Source organism: Drosophila biarmipes, chromosome 2L (genome assembly GCF_025231255.1).
Source record: "Drosophila biarmipes strain raj3 chromosome 2L, RU_DBia_V1.1, whole genome shotgun sequence".
In the NCBI taxonomy this organism is placed as follows: Eukaryota; Metazoa; Arthropoda; class Insecta; order Diptera; family Drosophilidae; genus Drosophila; species Drosophila biarmipes.
In genome coordinates this window covers 3,845,829-3,865,494 of record NC_066612.1, presented here as the reverse complement: position 1 = coordinate 3,865,494, position 19,666 = coordinate 3,845,829, and the positions used below count along the sequence as shown (strand labels likewise).

The 19,666-nt window shown below is 41.9% G+C and overlaps 2 protein-coding genes across 3 annotated transcripts in view; one reads left to right on the top strand and one right to left on the bottom strand.

Moving 5' to 3' along the window:
- Positions 1-19,666, top strand: part of LOC108029076 (protein eyes shut) — a 62,050-nt gene that overhangs the window by 3,294 nt on the left and 39,090 nt on the right. The window contains exons 2-3 of the mRNA XM_017101157.3: positions 9,537-10,376; positions 16,722-16,870. Of these exons, the coding sequence (XP_016956646.3) occupies positions 9,907-10,376; positions 16,722-16,870 (619 nt within the window). The 5' untranslated portion in view covers positions 9,537-9,906. The remainder of the gene's footprint in view (positions 1-9,536; positions 10,377-16,721; positions 16,871-19,666) is intronic.
- The window catches only part of LOC108028975 (MKRN2 opposite strand protein), a 63,903-nt gene that overhangs the window by 6,906 nt on the left and 37,331 nt on the right, over positions 1-19,666 (bottom strand). The window lies entirely within an intron of this gene.

Here is a 19,666-nt window from a genome sequence, read left to right as displayed (position 1 = left end):
AGAAGACACACGCTTTTGTGCACAGAGGAATATTATAATAAGTATCTTAAAATAGAAAAAAACACGTACTTTGCTGGAATATTAAAAAAAAACATACATATACATCAGTATCTTTTGTAAAAACCTGTTTAAGAACGCATGAGGCTCACCTTAAAAAACGAAAATAAAATCTTTGTTATAATTTTTTCGTTTCGTGCATTGCCGACTATCTTATATTTCTCTCAGTACCTCCAGAGTATGCCAATGCTGAGCACTTGGCGAATTTTCTTTTGGCTGCCTTGTTGTTCACCTTTCAGCGTCGCATCTGGCGGTTTAAATCACGCAAAATTTAAATTACAAATTTCTTCTCGTTTTCAGCGGTTGAAACACCCCAAAGCGTTGAATTTAGTTTGCGAACTGTTTGCTCAGGGGAAACTCCAGTGGCTGGGTAACTTCCGAGTAAATATTTGGTTGACTTTCAAAGAGCTGTTTATTTATTGCTTGACAAAAGGCCATCATCCAATCATAATTGCTTAATCTTCTAATAGAAAATGTCCAGTTTCTTGAATGAGGTCAGGAAAATCCTTGAAAACCAGCTTGAATTCCAATACCTATTCACACTTTGATGCCATAAATATTTGTACACGTTGCGGTCATAAATAACGACAGATTCATGGAATTTTATTACGCACATTTTATGCTTTCAAGCCGAAATAACAAAAACCAGAGTGTGAATAAAAATGCGGGGGAGCCGCCGACTTAAGGGAAACTCGATACGAGGCAAACACTTTCACTTTGTGCCCATTTAAGGTCGTGTATGGTGGCATTTTCCCTACGTACGTGCAATAAATAAGCGACTTATTTATGCCCCTCACACAGACAACGCCAATAACAAAGTATTTGGGTTAGTAATGCCATTTACGAGGCAAAACAAACATAAAGCAAAAATGTAAAAAGCTCTGTTTACGTTTTACACACATTTATGTGGGGGTTGGCCTGGCGTATTCCTGCCGGTAAATCCGTCCTCAATGTAAGCTCTGCTAAATCTTAAGGAGGGGAGAAGCGGGAGAACAAAACCCAGCGGACGAACGTTCTTCTATTTAACTAACTGTGCATAATTCATAATTTAATTAAGAACTCAGCGAAATGAAAAAAGTTACACGAGGGACATTGACGCGCCCCCTCTCTGTGCTCGCCCCTTTCCACGCCCCTGTCTCCATTTCCCATTTTCCCCCTGGTAATTGTGTGTGTGTGAGTCAATGGCTGAGAAGCCCTGCTTTTCAGTGGGAGGTTGGCCAGCGCCTTTCACTGGGCGGTGGCTTGACATCTTAGCCATGTGGCGGTGCCTGCAAATGGCCGACTGCCAACGCTGGTCCGGGCCATAAGTCAAGGAAATCTCCGCACCCAAATGACAAGATTTTCCGCAGTTGAGGGAATGCATAAACAAAGCTCTGGCCGGGATTACACTTTCGGAGGTGCGAGAATGTTTGCTAAGCCCAAAGATGCATTTCGCACAAAGACCCTAGCGGAGAAAATGGTGGTCAGGGGAAATCACTTGGATTTCCTTGGCACTTAACTGTTTTGGAGCATTTTTAAAGATCAGCAACCCTAAGAGGTTACTGGAAAACCCCTAGTTTTAAATAAATATTATTTATACTTATTCTATCCTTGGAAATTTAATGTGTATTTACTTATAGTATATAATTGGTCATTAACAAATTTCGCAAAAATGCTAGCAAAGAAAGAATTTTATTTAATGAGGTCTCTTAAAACATCACCACGATAAATATTACATTAAATAAAATCTATATAGAAAATTAACAATTAAAACCAACACTTAATTGCCTCAAATTAGTTATACCACCTAAAAATATATATTTTGTGAAAACTCATGAATTTAATATTACTGAAGGTAAATTGCAGTCATAAATATTAAATCCCTGGCCAACGAATTACCGCACATTTCCGCCGCAAAGTCGGCAATTGATTAAAACGCATTGCTGTGGCGCCCCAAAGTATGCACAGAATCAAAGCAAAAAGCGACGGCAACTGGGGAGAAGAGAACGTTGGGTGGGGAAAATGCCAACCAAACCGCAAACGATTGTTCAGAACATTGTTCGATTTTCCCCGCCTCGATTTCCACCCCATTTTCCTTCCCAATTTTCCACAGCCAACTTGTCACTGCAGAACCTAACAAGCCGCACAAAAGGCGCCCTGCGACTTGGTCAGCTCTTCATTTGGTCAGCAGCTGACAGCCACCGCCATTCGCCACCAAAAGTGCCACCGAGAACATAACCAGCAGCATCGCAGTTTGGTGGTTTTCCCCGCTTTCCCTCTCGCTTTTCCAACCCAGCCCCACCCTTCCATGGTTAATTAACTTGCCAGCGAAAAATTCCTTTGAACGAGCTCCATTTTTATACTCCCTTCGCTGCTACAAAGTTAAACGCTTTGACTTTCGCAGGAGACAAAAGGAACCCGATTTTCATCTACTAATTTAATTGCTGCGACGTGATATTGAGGGGACAAGGAGCTAATTGAGGAATTATTTCAAGACCTTATTGATTGGGAGTCAAAGGAAAGTTTGAAGCAATTAATACTTGGCTCGTCTGCCTTAAATGGCGATTTATTTTCACGACAAACTCTCTAAATCAATTATAAAAAACTTTCGAAATTTGTTAATCAATTTAAAATTATATGTGTTAATTAGAAGAGATTTCTCGTCAAACAAAACAAGTGTACATTTGAGCTCAGAACACTTTAAGATCCACTTCTAAGTTGGTTCACTAGATCTATTAGCTTAATTGAAGCTATACAATTTCCCAAGCCACTTCATATTCAAAATCCTCTGCCTAGCCTAAGCAAAATCCATCAGAATTAGCATTTTCTTATTAAAGTTAGCCCAGAATTCCCAAATTTCCAAGGCCAGCTGCCTAGATGAGCGAGTTGCATTTAAATTAACTTAATTTTCTGCTCATTTGCAAATGCAAACACTTTATACTCCACTGCGAAGACTCGCATGCAATTACAGCAGCCCACATAAATATATGGCCTTCACTTAAGTTGCACAATTTTAATTACAATTGTAGGCAAAGACACAGACACCAATGAGCCACGCCCACTAAATGGGCGTGTTGAACAACACAGAAAAAAATACGAAAAACCCGGGGCGAGTGCAATAATAAACATACAGTGGGAATAAGAGGAGAAATGCGGGTAAGAAAATGGAAAACTCGCATAGCGGAAGCGAAAATTTTCATTTAAAGCGATAAAAACTTTTATTACCACTACGAAAAATGTGGAGAATGTTTTTGGGCGCCTGGGAGTATGCAACATTTTTGCCTCTCCGCAAAAGCAAACATACAGAAGGAGCCATCGGAGTTATCTCCGCCCACAATTCGGCTTGGTTTCCAGCCACTTGTATAATCGATGTATCCATGCCGATGCCTTTCTGCCTACGGCCCCCCGTTCAGCCACGCCCCTGGAAAATCCCAGCCCCCCCTAACACCCGAGTGCCTGCCTCTGCTCCTGCTCCTGCTCCTTTGTGTTGTTTATGTTACATTTGTGTGTTGCCTGCTTTTATTGCATTTGCGGCGTCGTGATTTTCTGGCAAAACCGGTTGAGGTTGCGAATAGGAGTTTTCCTCAAAGTGGAGCACTTTTCCCCCTCCCCGGGGAAATGGCAAGCGAAAGTAGTGCAGAGGATTAGCCGAGGCGAAGGGCCCTCGTTTTAGGCTTATGAACACTGTGAGAGCATATTTCATGCTCATATTGATTTTTGATAGCAAGCAAAGCCAGGCACGAAATGTGAAAATGAAAATGTGGGAAAATAAACCGGAAAAATGGGGCAATTTTCAGCTCAAAACCATTGATGGGTTTATTTGCCTGTGCCTTTGGTTATGAATTAAATTTGGCCGAGCTTAACCAACAGATTACAACTCTATTAAGTCTATTTAATTGGGACTTCCTAATCATCTATCCCGAACAGCAAACATTGTTTCTGGAAAATTAATCCAGCTAATGCTACAACATGTGGTTAGCCTCAATTGATTTACTTGTTCGGAACAAGGACAATTACAGCTATCAAACCAATGTGTCCAGCAACTTTACCTCAACCAGAGAGTGCTCGCAGATAAACGTATAAATAACCAATTCAGATTCAATTTACGTTTATTGAATCGCTTGCACATATGGTCACTGAAAACCGAGCAAAACTATACAAAATTCGAAACAAAATATAAAAACAAAAAGTAAATGCAACGCGATGTGGACGAATCGCAAGACAAATACGCTTAAATAAATCTGCAGGCAGCTGAGATTGCTTTAATAAATATTCCCGGAGGTCAGGGGAAATGTGTTTACACAGACCAAACGAGCGGCAAAAGGGCAAACAACAGAAAGTGGGGAGGGGAAATGCCAAAGAAAATCAGCGACAATATTCGAAACATTTTTAAAACACATTTAGAAAACAAAGAGGGAAAGCAACCAGGGCGAAATGGCTGAAGCCCAACAATGTTAATGTCGAGAGGCAAGAGCTAGGTCAGCTAAAAAGGACGATAAAGGCCAGGAAAATCCAAGTCAAGGAAGCGAACACATGGCGTATGCGCAATCTTCGTGTATCGCGTATCCTGCGAATGGCTGCTCTTCTGCTCCTTTGTGTGCGAGAATGGAGCGCGTGCTGACACTTAATCTTCCAGCTGACGCAGATGCAGCCCAGGATATGGTAGTCATATATCTGGCGGGCTTTGAACTTCCTAGGCGGCGGATGTCGCATGTTATCCCCAGAAAAAATAGAAAGAATAAAAGATGCATCGGGCAAAGAGGTTTTCTTCTAGGCCAAAAAGAAACTGAGTATGCGGAATGGTTGTTTTCAATTGGAAGTTCAGGCAAAGCCTAGTTTTTCGGCTTACGCTTTGGAACCCAACCACTTCAAGCTATATTACTTTTTATTGACCATTCTCCATCCAGACATAGCTTACCACTTTTCTTCTACATACCAATTTCAAACCCCATTTGGCCCACACTGCGTATGAGTTATGAAAATCATTTCCCAATATCATAAGCAGCAAATGTCACGGAGAAATGCTCACGAATACTTCAAAGTCAGAAATTGATTTAAGTCAATTAATTATAACGACCAGTAACAACACTAACAAGAAGAACTGACCGACTGGCCACTCCCTCTCACCATCATACCACGCATTCCAGCCCTTTTTAAGCCCAACCCCCTGGCAAAGAACGTCACGTTTGTGCACTGCAAAAAAATATTAGGTGTTTTGCAAGGCAATGATTGATTTACCCAAAGTATACTTCAATCTTTTATTTCAAATATGAAGAGGAAAAATATATATGTTGGTTGATGTAATCTTGAAGTAGTATCCATTGATTAACATTCGATTTCTCAATGTCGTGTTAAAGTAATAGTTTTTTTCTGAAAAAGAATTTCCCGTAGAATAAATGTATATTGAAAAAAAATTTAAAAGTTCTTATCCATTATTTAACTATTAATTTCTCAATGTTATGTTAAATTAATAGTGACAGATTTATTTCTTGTTCTACTTGTCAGGCCTGAAAAGAAGTCCATACCTATTTAACTAGAACGTAACCTCTAGTTAAAAGGTTTAGCTTGATAAAATAGAATAGATATTGAGAAGCGAAATATGTGCGAAAACTCAATGACAAAAGTTAACATTACATTGAGAAATTGGACCTAACCGGCACGTGAGGAATCAGTTCTTGAAACTGACAATATCTCATATTCCCAATACCTGTTCCTCTCCGTGTGGCCACATGAATTGACCAGCTGCTTTGGGTTTTCTATGATTTTGGGGGCGGGGGTTTTTGGGTGGGTGGCTGGATGGCCGGATGGTCTGGTGGATGGAAAAGGCCATGTAATCGTATTAGGCCAACGGAACTGGTAGCTGGCCGAGCACGTGTTAGCTGAATGAGGGGCTGGGATGGGAAAAGGTGGGTCTGGCTGGGCTGCAGGGGTACTTAAAGGTAATTGTATTTGTGCACTGCAAACATGGCGTGTTTTATTAACGGCGAGAGCGAGAGTGGAATGTGTTTACTCATATGTCTTGTCAAAGACAAGTTAATTATTTTAACATGTGTGTGGCCCTGCGCTGGTGTGCGCTCATTGTTGTGTGTTTATTTTTGGCCATCGATTTTCACACGCTCTACATTACAGGCCACACGGGCGAGCACAGTCGAAATTTCCGAGAAGATCCTGGCTCAATGGCCTGGCATATTGCCTGCCTTATTATAAACGCCCTCCTTTCCCTTTGCCGGCTGCAGGGTTTTTCCAAATATTTGCACAATATTTGTCAGAATTAATTAAGAATATGAGTGAGGGGATGAGTGGCGAAACGCTTGTGTTGTCTCAGCATATTTCAACTTTTTTGCGCCAGCCCTTGTTTACTCGAAAGCGCTTTGCATAAATTGCACAACAGAAGCCGAAAAAAATGTGCACAATTTAATTTAATTTATGCGAGGAAATTTCTTTGGCAGTGGGAATAGCAAATAAACACAGCATGCTTCTGAGAAGTTTTGAACAATGTATTCCAGGGAGTTAAGGCAAACAAGTTGTGGTAATCAGTCATAGAAGAAATACAAAAATCAAACTAAATACTAAACACAAAGTAACAATAATATTTATATATTTTTTATACACTATAAACCACTAAGGAAAATCTCAAAGCATGATTGATTAACCCGTGATTATTGATTATTACACAACGTAGTAATTAGTTATGAAACCAATTACTTCTCTCTCAGTTTCAATAATAATGTTACCCTCTTAAGCATCTAAAACATCTCCGCACCAAGTCCTTTCCGCAATTCCTGGCCCAATCCATCACTATCCGCACTGTGCCATTTATCTTACCAACTTCCTGAGGGCGCTCTCTAACCCAGCCAAAAAAAAGCCACACCTGTCACTCTGCTCCTCATCACCGACTAACGAGGCCGTAGAAAACCTGCTTATAATTACCCCACCGGATTACACATTCCCCAACAAGGCCCATTCATTAATGTCATCAAACTCTTGAAGGACAGGCGACAACGTCTTCCGTCTCGTCCTGCAAATCTGCAACATTATGTCAGCACACACACTCGGTTGGCAAATGGCTCACGTTAATGGCAAAGTCCCCGGTCCCCAAAACCCCGGCTCTACCGCTCCTGGGATTTCCACAAAGTTGCAGTTGCTGCAAATGCCATAAAAAGCCAACAGAAACGGCAGCAACAGCAGTGGCAACAATAAAAGCAGAAACATCTAGGCTGTGGATCTCAGCTCTGGATGTTCTGGCCAGGTTTTCATTCAGGTGAACGACTTGAATTTGCCGAATGAAAACGTTTCGTTTCGGTTTTATGGCCCAGCCTGCGATAGTTAACATTTTTGCAGCGCAGAATGGAGCTCAAGTATGCAGGTGCCACCAATTTAATGACATTTGCTTAACGACGGCTAGAAAACATATATATTTCGTTAGGGAAAATTGGAGGAAGAATTGCGGGAAGTATTATTAAAGTTTTTGATTTAGGGCACTTACATCTAAAATTTCTTAAATAAAGTGTATAGCTAGTCAGGCATTTTTCCACTTTCATTTCCTTATAATTCCCAACCGATTTGTCAGCTTAAAATGGCCAACATTTTGTTTGTTTCTTGTCGAGTGAAGAGCAAAAGCTGTGCTGAGGAGGCTAAAGAGGTGGATGGATGCACTCGGCAGTGTCTCTGTGTAACTTGAACAACTTCAGGCTGCCTCTTCGGCAATTCGAGATTGCCTCTCCAGGACCCTCAGCCACGCCCCCTGCGTCCCGCCGCCCACTTGGCTCCCGGCCAGTTCGAGCCATTCGTGCGCATTTCATGCTGCCTGTGTTTACAAGCTAAATTCATTCGCCGCCGCTCGTCGCCTGCCGTCATCAGCAACGTGATGATATCCCCGTACCTCTGGTACATAGGATATGGAGGACCCCCTAGTTGTTTTCCACCTAGATATTGCCGCTCTATCTGTATCTCAACCCCATTGTTGTTGGCCGCCTGAGAATGCGGGCGCTGCTGATGGGGAAATGGCTGCAACAATGGCAACACGAGCCTCATCAGCATCATTGGGATCTATTGCATGGCGTCAACCTGACAACGGGAAATGCACTCGGGGAAAATGGGTGTTCAAATTTTTGGGATTTTTCATCATAATACATAGGTTCCTTAAGTTTCCTAACGATTGTGTATAAGGTTTATCAGTTCGAATAGGTACAAAATCATTTTAAAAATGATTGAAAATTACATTTCTTTTGAATCATTTTTAATATTTAAAAATATTTCAGTGCAATTTGAACATTGAAAATGTTGTCCCATCTACCATAGCCACATGAGATAATTTTATGCAAGTCAGTCGACGCTAGCATCCTTCAATTTGTTCAGGACTTTAATTTCCAGCTGCAGGAAGTTACCAATCTTTTGCTCTGCCCCATATTAGCTGAATATAATCCCAACATTATGACTGACGTTGGCCATATCGTCTTTCGCTCAAACAATATGGTCAGAAAACTCTCCAATCCCTGGAGCAACGACGAGAGGGAATGGAGTGGCCTGGTCGTTGACCAAGTTAAGTCGGATTTATGTTGATGATGCACTCGAGTTATGAGGCGCCTGGCTGCAAGTCCTAGTCGAGATGCGGAATCCAAAGCCATCTCCCTGTTTGCCAGTGTCCTGGTCAGCTTTCCGTTGCCTGGCTGCAATTGACGTTGCGAGCAGCAGAAGATATTTATTTTCCACCAAAGAAAAATAACCAAAACCCTAAATTTTTAGTCAACACACTAGACAAGCGACTGGAAAACAAGAAAGCAATATTTTCACTTTAAAAAATATCTTTTATATTATGGTAAAGTTTATGTTGTTTATGTTTCCCCTACTGCGGGTACATTTATAGCCTCCCGTCTCCATCCTCCTTGCCCAGCGCTATAACAGCCAAGCATCGAAGTACCAAAAGCACCAAAAACTAACCCAAATCCAGGCAGCATATGTGCGATATGCGAACAAGTTCTCGGGTTTATTTTGACACATGGGTAATGGGAAAATGTAGTGTACATCTGGCCATCAGAGGAAGCGATATGAAGTGGAAAGCCACATGGCGGCATTATGGATTAGATGTGTAAAACGCTTTGCGACTGTCACACAAAGTGATGTGCCATTCGGGGATTCGCTTTGGGTTTTACCAACTTACATACTATATATTTATTTTCCAACTGGCGCTCTCCCAATCGGATTAGAGTGAAAATCATTGCAGCAGTTAGCCTTCATTTATAATCAATTTATTTTACTAATTTTCCACCACTAAATCGTAGGTGAAAATCTGCTTAATTAATCCCCACTAGCTTAAAGCTACACAGGTTTGAATTAAATGTGGTCTAAATAAAATACCCTCAGTTGTGGTGTACACAAACTGTTTAATTGCCACTTTAGAGGGACAGATCCAGAGCTTTTCACCCTGCTCAAACAATTGCTGCCGCAAATATTAACCCAGAATACTCATGGTTTCTTTATGCGCTCTGCACTTTTTACAGATTGCAAATTGAAAATGGCAGCAACAATGTGAACGACCAGAAGAGCAACAATACCCCGGCGAAGAGCTCTGAAAATAAGCAGCGAGAAAATAGAGAAAAATATCAGATAGATAGACAAATCATAAGCAAGAATGCCGGGCACTTGCGGAGGACTGTGAGGATTGCAAGGATGCTGATGCTGATGCGATGCGAAGGCGACGCAGATTGCATTCAAGGACCGCTGGGCCAGCAAGCAATCAGTGGGGCAGACAATGAGAACTAATAAAGCACTTAAGCGGATAGAAGACCAGCAACAAGGACACTCTCTAGAAGCAGCCGGAGCAGCAGAAGCATCAATCACACTAAGATTCCCCACGCGACCACGGGGCGTATGATCAACGTGCATCAGCTTGATACCCAGACAATGGCGGAAGCGCCTCAAATTAGACGCGACATGGGTCGCCGGTGCGCCACATTGCCTTCGCAGGACACGGACTTGGACTGTGTGGAAAGCCCAGTGTCCAGGACAACCAGCACCACACCGCTGACAGCCAATGGAGCCACCACCACCGGGCTGGCACTCGCCGCAGCCCCGCAAGACATGCAACGAAACCACCTGCTAGAGATGCCAACAGCAACCATAGAGAAACCAACGATAAGAGCCACCATCAGCACCACCAGAGCCCCGGCAACTGCAGCAACAGCCGCTCGGTTCGGCTGCCCTGCCACATTAGGGATATTAGCCAAGGGCCTGCTGCTGCCCATCCTGGTCCTGGGCGCCCTCGTGGGCGGCAGCCAGGCGGGATTCGCCTGCCTCAGCAATCCCTGTGTGTTCGGCGTGTGCATCGACGGACTGAACAGGTGAGTTCAGGTGCAAGACTGCAGAGCGCTTCGACAAATGGCTAGAGATGGCAGCTGCTAAGTACTCCAATTCGGTTTTAGGATGGTAGAAAGCTAAAGAGGGTTTTCAAAAAATATACATATACCATTTTTACACACGGTTTATTTTTAATTTAAAATTATAAGTAAATTTTACAGTCGAAGTTTATTCATATTTTTAGAATGATGTATAAGCATTCTTTTCAAGGACCTTTTGATATTTTAGACTAAATTATTTGTCTATTTATAGTTTATAGATACAGCTTTTCCGAAATATCTATATCTCTATAGAGGTTTGGTTTTAAAATCATTAAAATTACATTTTCTAAATTTACATAAATATTATATTAAATGGTTTGGTAAAGTAGAGATCCCTCAACGAGCACACAATTTTAATGATCAGATAAAAATAGGATATCGAATTCAGATAATTTTCGATGGGTGCTCTTCATTTAATTTCCTTCCGATTCGCTGGATCCCTGGCAGTGCTTGCAGCGTCCTTAGCAAATGGTTAAAAACTTTGCCCACCCATCCCCCTTTTTTTTGCTTATTATCGGCCCGGCAGCGACCAATAAACCCGTCCAACACACTTCGAGTGGCAATAAACTTGCGCCACTTGAGCATCAGCAGAGCGACCAGCTTCAGTTTCAGTTGCCATCGCCGGATTTTCCGAGCCCTGCGATCCCCTGCCACATATGGCACACACAGGCAAGCCTCGCTGCTGATGCCTCCACTTAGCAGGGAAATGAATTTGCCCCAGCTGTCCCCGCAGCCCCCTTGGTTTTATTTTCTGCTCCCGGTTCGGGGGCAGAAGTTCCCCAACCACCGGCACATCCTTCACACTTTTTTAATGCATGCCCGTTTAAATGGGGTTAAGTTGCGGCCACTGCAAATGGGGAAAATGCGGAGCCGGAAGGGCCTGGGGCGGGCCAAAGGGGTTGAGTGGGTTTCAATTGCAAGCAGCTGGAAAGTTATTAACTTGGACGGCCAAACCAAAGTGCATTCTTAATGCGGCAAATTTATAGGCAAGATATGCAAAATATTTCGAGTTTTATTGAAATGCAGCTGGCAAATCAGATGGAATTTAATTAGGTCTTCTCTCTAACCATAATCATGTTTTAGGAAGATTAAAGTTTCTGGTTGAAATTGGAATTTAATAATAACAAATATTTAATTTGAGATCTAGTCAAGACTCTGGGCACTTGATTTAAAATGCTCACTTTTATTTTAAAACCAAATCTCAAGCACATTTTTATTCAAGGCAAAACTATGCAAATCCATTGCAAATACCAACCGAGTCTTCATTTCATCTCAAATTCAAATCAGAGAAGAGCCCCAAATTGCTGCACTTCCAGCCATTCAATGGGATAAACTTTGAGGCTTAACTGTCAGAGATTCAACCATGAGATTTTTGCCCAGACCTACATACTATATATATGTGCTCAGACCGATTGCACAAACAAGCTAGAAGACGGGAGAGTTTTTCTCCTTGACGCCGTTTATACAACTAAGTAACTGCCATTTTATTTTTCCTCGCTCACTTCGCGATATATGCAACCGCTAATCCCGCCCAAAAACCGTCCAAAACCATCCAGAACCACCCAGCCGGCGACGGGAAAAGCGGTTAAGATATTTTTTTACGATAGCTCCATGCGAAAGCTGCAAGTCAAATGCGGAATGCGAAAAGCAGAAGCTTGAAATCTCTTGCCGCCTGCATTTCCCCCGGCCGAAGAGGAAAAACTCCGGCTGGCCAAGGCGGATGGATGGGAAAGTTTATGTGCTGGCAAGCGAAATTTATAGCTGCAATTAAATTTAACACGCTGCCATGAGATTTAAACGGATTAACTGAATAGTTTTCGACCATCTTAGACTTGGCAGGCCAACGGTTCGCAGGGGGGCCAATATCGCGGTGGAGTTTACTGGCTTCGGGGAACATTGATATTTTATTGGTTTATCCTGGTTTACTCGCCCGATAAGCGGGCTCTTAACTGTTTTATGAGTTCCCCCTAAAAACGGCAATAAAAGCGGACTGTAAAAGATGAGCAGTGGGATATGATTTGCTTGGCAAATTGCCAAAGCCATTAAGTAGTTAAAGCAATTGAGATTTGATAATACTTAAAGGAGGAGACACTTAAATTTGAAAGAATCTTGAGAAGGTTTTTTTAATATTTTTATGCTTTCTTTTGACAAACAAATAAGTTTTTAAAAACTCTTTTTCTATTTATAAGTACTGATAAATTACCGGAAGAGCACTGTTTAATAAATCAAATTGGTGAGCTGAGTAACTTTACATGATAAAAAAGGCCCGTTCGCCCTTGACAACACTTTATATAAAATTTGTACAACGTTTGATGTTATATATCTACCAGATTTGGCATTTTTCCGGCGGATTCAGCAGCGCGGTATTTGGGCAGCTAAAAATTTCCCCAAAGGCAGCTAGATTTTTGACCGCCTCGTTGAGAGCCACCTTGTCGCCCACAAACCTCTGGGCCAGAGTGATAAGGAAGAGCTTTTTCAGCGGCACCTTGGTGAACGCTGGCTGGGTCTGGCTGAACTCGAAATCGCCACCAAAATGGGCATCGTAGGCCAGTCCGAGAGACACCACATGGGCCAAACGAGAGTCCGGATCCATCGAATCCGTTTGATTCAGGCAGACTGTTCCGTTGGCATACACTTCGTTATCTGTGAAATTCAGCATCTTATCATTATAGTTGGATAGGCTGTCGAAAACAAGGTTGTTGGGCCAGAAGGCTATGACTATTTTTTCGGCCAAAGAGAGTCCCAGAAGGCTCGTCTTGAAGACGTCATGACTCTCGGTCGCAAAGAAGGGCTCTTGCAGCAGAACATAGGGCACAATTATGAAAGTAAAAGTATCTTGAAGTTTGGCTTCGGGAAACACGTCGTTGGGATTATCTTCGAGAATAAAGAAGCCACTTCCCTTGGGCACTGGCCCGTCCAATTGCGCCAGATGTCGTCGCATTCGGTGCTCCAGAACGTTGAGCTGTGCCTTGGCGAAATCCGGATCGGTGTCCAAGTCCAAGTCGTCGTAGAAGCTGGTGACGAAGCGGCGATGATTCACATTGTTGGGCAGCCGGCCCACTTTGACCGAGATGGCGAGCAGCCTCTGCTGAAGATAAGACACCTCATCGGCTGTCAAGTTCAATCGATTCTCCTCCAGCCTGCGCATAAAGCTTTGGAAAACCGCCTGAAAGATTCGTTCAACTTCTTTGGTATACCCCTCTAGCTTTCCATGTCCCAGGTAATGGTTCTTGAAGAGCAGTTCGCTGGCCAGATCCATTTGACTGGCGACGGCAGCGGCACAATCACTGGGATTGCCATCTAAACTGTGTCCCTTCAGGCCGAGCACAAACTGGGAGAATCGAACCATCAGGTAGCCGACCACCACTTCCTCATGGTACTTCCCGAGGACTGCATTTAAGCCCGCGAAATACACTAAATCCCCCGTCGTCACATTGTAACTGGACTCAAAGGGGCGTCCAAAGAGGATCTCCAGGTACCTCTCCAGCCGTATATCAGTCCTGTTGCCAAAGTCTTCCAGAGATATTTCGTAAGTAGAACGTGGATGAAGGCTCAGTTCCTGAAGGTCAGAGTTAAGTTGGTTTATGGCTCTGGTCAAGGGAGCAACCCTGTCGGACTCCACTCCGGTGACTTCCAATAGCTCCTCAATTTCAGTTATGTTTTCGAGGTTGGGCGCCCCAATAAGTATAGAAAACTGGTTACCCTTACTATAGTTGGGTTCTACGTTCAACTGGATTAGGATATTAGCTCCGTAGCGCTGTAGGCGCGCAATGCTCTCCAGCCACTGGAACTGCTGCTCAGGCCAAAAAGTGCCAGGAGGTGCTAGTTGGGGCCAGGTTAGATTCTCGGCCGGGGAAACCAGCTCCAGATAGTGCCTCACGAATCGGCTGTCTTCCGGGGCTGTGCGACAGGTGCGGTAGTAGCGCCACACCTTCTCCTCCACAGAGTGCTCGTCGACGAAGACTCGGTCCTCGAGCAGCTCGAACAAGGTCTGCATCTTACCATTGTACTGGCGGCTGAGAATGTCTTGCAGAGACGATTCTCCATCGTCCGCGTGTAGATCCTCAAAGTGCCCCGTGGCGTAGTTGTGAAAGTCCTCGCAGGGATCGGCACTGTGGTTCACATGCTGTCTTACGTAGTTTAGGATTCGCCTATTGGCGGACCTGCTAGCTCTTGCCTCGTCTGCAATGCCAAGGAGAAGCAGCAGAAAGAAGATTCGGACTACTTCCTCCATTTTAGTCGAATAACTGATGCTTCCGCACCAGAAAAACGGAATTATATAGCCAACTGATAACGCAGGGGTCGCCAGCAGTCGTCTAATATTGTTTTTTGGTGATAGTTGGTGTTATTTTTAGCTACAATCAAATTGATAATGGAATTCGAATTCCGCAAAAATCTTCCAAAGTCAAAAAACAAGTTCTTGAATAAAAAAATGATAACCTTCGACTAGCTTAAGTTTCTATACCCTCGAAGGTCGCTCCCATGGAAGTATTGATTGTTCAGAGCTTTCTCAATTTTTGTTAACTAAAACTTATTACAGAAATATAAGTTTTACTAAAAATAAAGTTTAATTTATCAACTAAAAGCACCTCCTAACAAGTAAAAATTTTGTTACGATCGCACCTTAAACAAACTTTTGTGACAAAATTAATGAAACGATCTGATAATACAATAAACTTACTAAATTTTTGTAATTCGCCACTCATTATAAAAATCTAAGAACTATTTTTTTATTTACTAGATCGCATATTCAATTTCGCCACTAAAGTTGATATCAGAACTTTGGTTTCTTGGAGGTGCATTCGTCACTATGTTTTTACCTTCTTAAGAGGCGTTTTTCTTCTATTCGGTATACAAAAGAAATGATGTAAAGTAGACTCTACCTTTTACAAACAAATGACAGACTTACAGGGTAACAAGAAAACGGCAGCCCTTTCCAACCCTCCAATTCCTTAACAAACTTGCACTCAGCTATTCTGCCCGCAAAGAAGCATTCCAATGGCATTAGGTAGTCATTTCCCACTTGCTCCCGGCTGAAGGCTACAAATCAAACGGTCTCCCGGGTGAAAATGTCCAACCGAAGGCCATAATCAGGCGGAATAGAATCTCGGGGGCTTCGCTCGGGCAAAAATGGAAACAAGGACCGACTACTACACAGCCGACGAGTGTATGTAGGTGCTTATCCCCGTGCTTAGCCCATAACAGACATGTGCCCCGGGAGCCCTCGGCTGCCTCCTGCATCCTAATGTAATCCATTATAAGGGACAACAGTAAGCCAACGTCACTTACTCTGTACACGGGTAGAGAAACTTCTTTAATTAAGCCGGTTACCTGGCAGCAGCTTTTGCCATGTTGCACTGCTCCTCGGGCAACACTCGGCCGCAGTTCCCCTGACACTTTTTTCGGCCCCTGCATTTCCGTTTCCGTTTCAATTTCAATTCGGTTTGCCGAAATAGAAATGGAAATGGAAAAACTCAATCCCCAATGTCTACCAAATATTTATTTCCACAACTTTTCAAGTCTTGTGTTACGCTGAGCGAAAGTTTATGGCACTCAAATGGCTAGCCGGCTGGCTGTAGGGTATGCAGTGTATTATGCCGGAATGCAGGAGATCTGAGTGTGCATAAGCCAGGGTAATTTATTCAGGAAATTTACGAATATAAAAGAATGGGTATATTAAAAAAAATGAAATATGTATATATAAATACATATGCTTCGCGAGCAATATTTAATATTAAGTGTTTTTAATAGCTACACAATTATTTTAATAAAATATGTAACATAATAAATATAATATACATAAAAAACAAGTGCCAACATATTTCTATGTATAATGGGGTTATAAAAATACCTTTTTAATAAGATAGTATTTTATTATCGAAACATGCATAAATTTATATTTCAAGATTTTATTGCTACAAACAAATTTTTATATTTTCAGTAATGAATATAATTTCCTAAAATAAGTAATGGAAATAATACGAATAATAATTGGCAACAGAAATAATATGGGCGGGATATTCATCCCAGAGGTGGTTTTCCCTTCAATAACTGCCAACTGTCATTATAGTCCTCCTACCTACCCTTTTTGTACTTGCCATATCGTGCCATTTGTCGAAACTATTTTTATCCAAAGCTCGCTTTCTCTCTAACTATGGGTTTTCTCTACTTTCTTTTTGCCATCCTGATATCCTGCTGTTTTTTACCAACGTTTGATGCATCATTGACACACCGTTCCGCACACCCACCGCAACTCGATGGCAACAACTGAAACAACTAAAACAACAGCTCGTACTCGTGTTACTGCATTGATGGCTACACAGGGATCCAGTGCCAAACGAATTGGGACGAATGCTGGTCGAGTCCTTGTCAGAACGGCGGGACATGTGTGGACGGTGTGGCCTACTACAATTGTACGTGTCCGGAAGGATTTTCTGGTAAGTGTGCCCCACGCTATCTAACCGGGGGTGCCCCCCTTTACGGGATATGTGATGGGTGTGATGGAGAGGAGCGTGCGCTGCCTGAATGCGGTTTGCTTTTGGGGCCAGCAGCATCCAGCTGAAATGCTCTAAACTAAAGCGTTGCTCATGCACTGAAAATAATAACTTACAGTACTCCTAATAAATATTAAATATAACAGAAGAAAATTTAAAATAAAGAATGAAGTATTAAAGTTTTATTACCATGAAAAAAATCGTCATGAAATCCGATGTATTAAAGGTCATATTAAATATAAATTTAACTTTAGAACAAAACATTTCATATTGTTATGTTCTAAACATTTTATTTTATTTTTTCTAAAACTTTAAGAGCTTTATTATTTCTTTTAGTATTTTATTTACTATTTATTTTTGGTTTTTATTTAATATAAAAAGCAATTACCATAATACTTAAATTTCTCGCAGTCCATTTTAGCAAATAGAAAAGCCGGGGGAGAAAGGGTTATGCGGCAAAGCGGAGTGGCAAGCCAGTTGAGTGGGTGAAGTTCCTCTTCCGTTCCACGTGCGAAATGTATTTTTATTAAGCCAACATAAAAAACTCAGTCTCGCTTGGTTTGCACTTGGTTGGAGAGCCTGAGACAGATCCCCCGGCCCAAAAAAGCGCCGGCTCCGGCAAATAGAGAGGAATTCCTGGCAGGACGCGCACACAGGATTCTCCTTTTTGCCCCCAAACGTATTTGTAAAATTTACGCGGCACGAGAAAGGGGCGAAATAAAAATATAACGTACAATGCTCGTTTTTACTTATTTCCCCGGCATTTGCTCACATGTGTCTATTCTTCTTTTTAACGCGTCCTGAGAGGGAGCGGCCAAGAGGATGGAAAAAATCCAAATATAATACAGAAAACAGGGAGTCAGTGAAGTGCAGAAGCCTTTTATACCCTTAAAATGGTGTTGATTTGGCGGGGCCAAGTGCTTGAGATGAGGGTTTTCAATAGTCTGCGTCATTTTCGTTCTTAGAGGTTATAGATTGGAATTAATAGGACCAGGATTGTTCCTTTTATTTTATATTTGATAGACATCTACCTTAACTTAACATTACAATTTTAATTGAAATTCAAAACATATTATTACAGAGTTTATAAAATGGTATATGCTAAGAATTAAACATTGTTAAGTACTAAGATATCTTCAAAAGATCCAAAGACTTTTAAAATATAGTTGCAAATACTCTTAAAAAAATGCGAGGCTTTTTCGATTTTATTTGTACTTTATATCTTAACAGTTAAGATTTTTTCCTTACAATCCGAACTGAAGAACCCCTGTCTTTAGAGCATCTGAAAAAGTGAGGTGATCAAAGTCGGGCGAGAAAACCGCTTTGAGAGATCTCCAAAGGCGTTAAAACGGAGGCAATCCGAACGGGGCCAAGGGGCAAAATGGGGAAAAGTGGAAATGGAAAATGGGAAACGGGGAAAATGCGAAAGCCCAAGCTGGCAAACCGACTTTAATGTTGTCTATTGTGGTAGTCAATGTTGGGTGCTTAACTTGCCACTTGCCACTGCGTGTGTGTGAGTGTGTATCTGTGTGGGCCAAGCACGGAAGTCCCACCATGAATGTATCTAATGCTCATCCTTTGGCTTCGTGCACAAGATGCACACATAAACACATTTACTTATGGTACGTGTGAGAGGCGAAGCACTTAGTGTCCGTCCATACATTTTCTTTTCCTTTATTTTTGCCACCCCTTGGTGCACAAAGTTGACTTTATAAAATTTAGTGAAATTTATAGCCAGAGTATATAGGTGTAATATGTGCCGGGTTCGTATTTGTAGTCGTATCAACTCTAGACCAAAGCCGTATTACAAATTGCAGCAAATTTGTTCGGGAACTTTGCTGATGAGTTCAACGAGTGGAACTCCAGCTGAACAATCAGGCCAAGAGAGGTGGCTAAATGATATGAACGAGTGGCCGAAGGGAGGGCTGGAACTCTAAAAACAGACCAAACTCATTGACTGACTCTTTTGGCCCAAAGAGTCTTGGGAATAAATTACCGAGTTTGCCCGGAACATGGGTTACATGTGTTTTTCGGTTGGTTGGACGCATCTGAATTGAAACAGTGGAGAATAAAATTGTAGGATGTTGAAAGTTGTGTTTTTATTAAGAAAGAAGCTTAAACTTAGAAGCAGTGAGTGATTCAGAGACTGTGAAAATATAGAAGGTTGCACTACTATAAATTTAAATAAGCTCTCACACAAATTCCCAATGATTTTGAATCAATAAACGAGTTTAACGCACTAGTTACGCTATAGTTCCTAAACAGTTCTAGATATCCATATTTTAAAATTCAACTAAAACAGCTTGTAAATTATAATGCCTTTCGGATATGGCTACGCTATAAATCAAATATTTTGTAAATGTTATTGCTTTTCAGACAGTTTCCTTAATAAATCCCAAATAAACCCAGTAAAAATCTCAAATAAACGTTTTTCCATCACTCATACGACCCGTTTACCAAGTTCGCTGCCTCATCGTAGAACAACTTTTATCGTCTGCAGCCGAAACAATTGCATTAATTTAACATAAATAGAGCGGAGCCAAACAAAGGCCCACAAAGCATAAGCACTGCAAATGAAATCAACACAAAAACAAATAAAATTATGCACTGCACAATCCCTGGGCCCCGACTTCCCCACCGATTTTTCAGAGGAAACTAAGCGATTCCATTGCAAATTGCTCTCGGGCCCGGGAACAAAAAAGACAAGCCCAGAAAAAATATGCATAACAAATTCAGCGC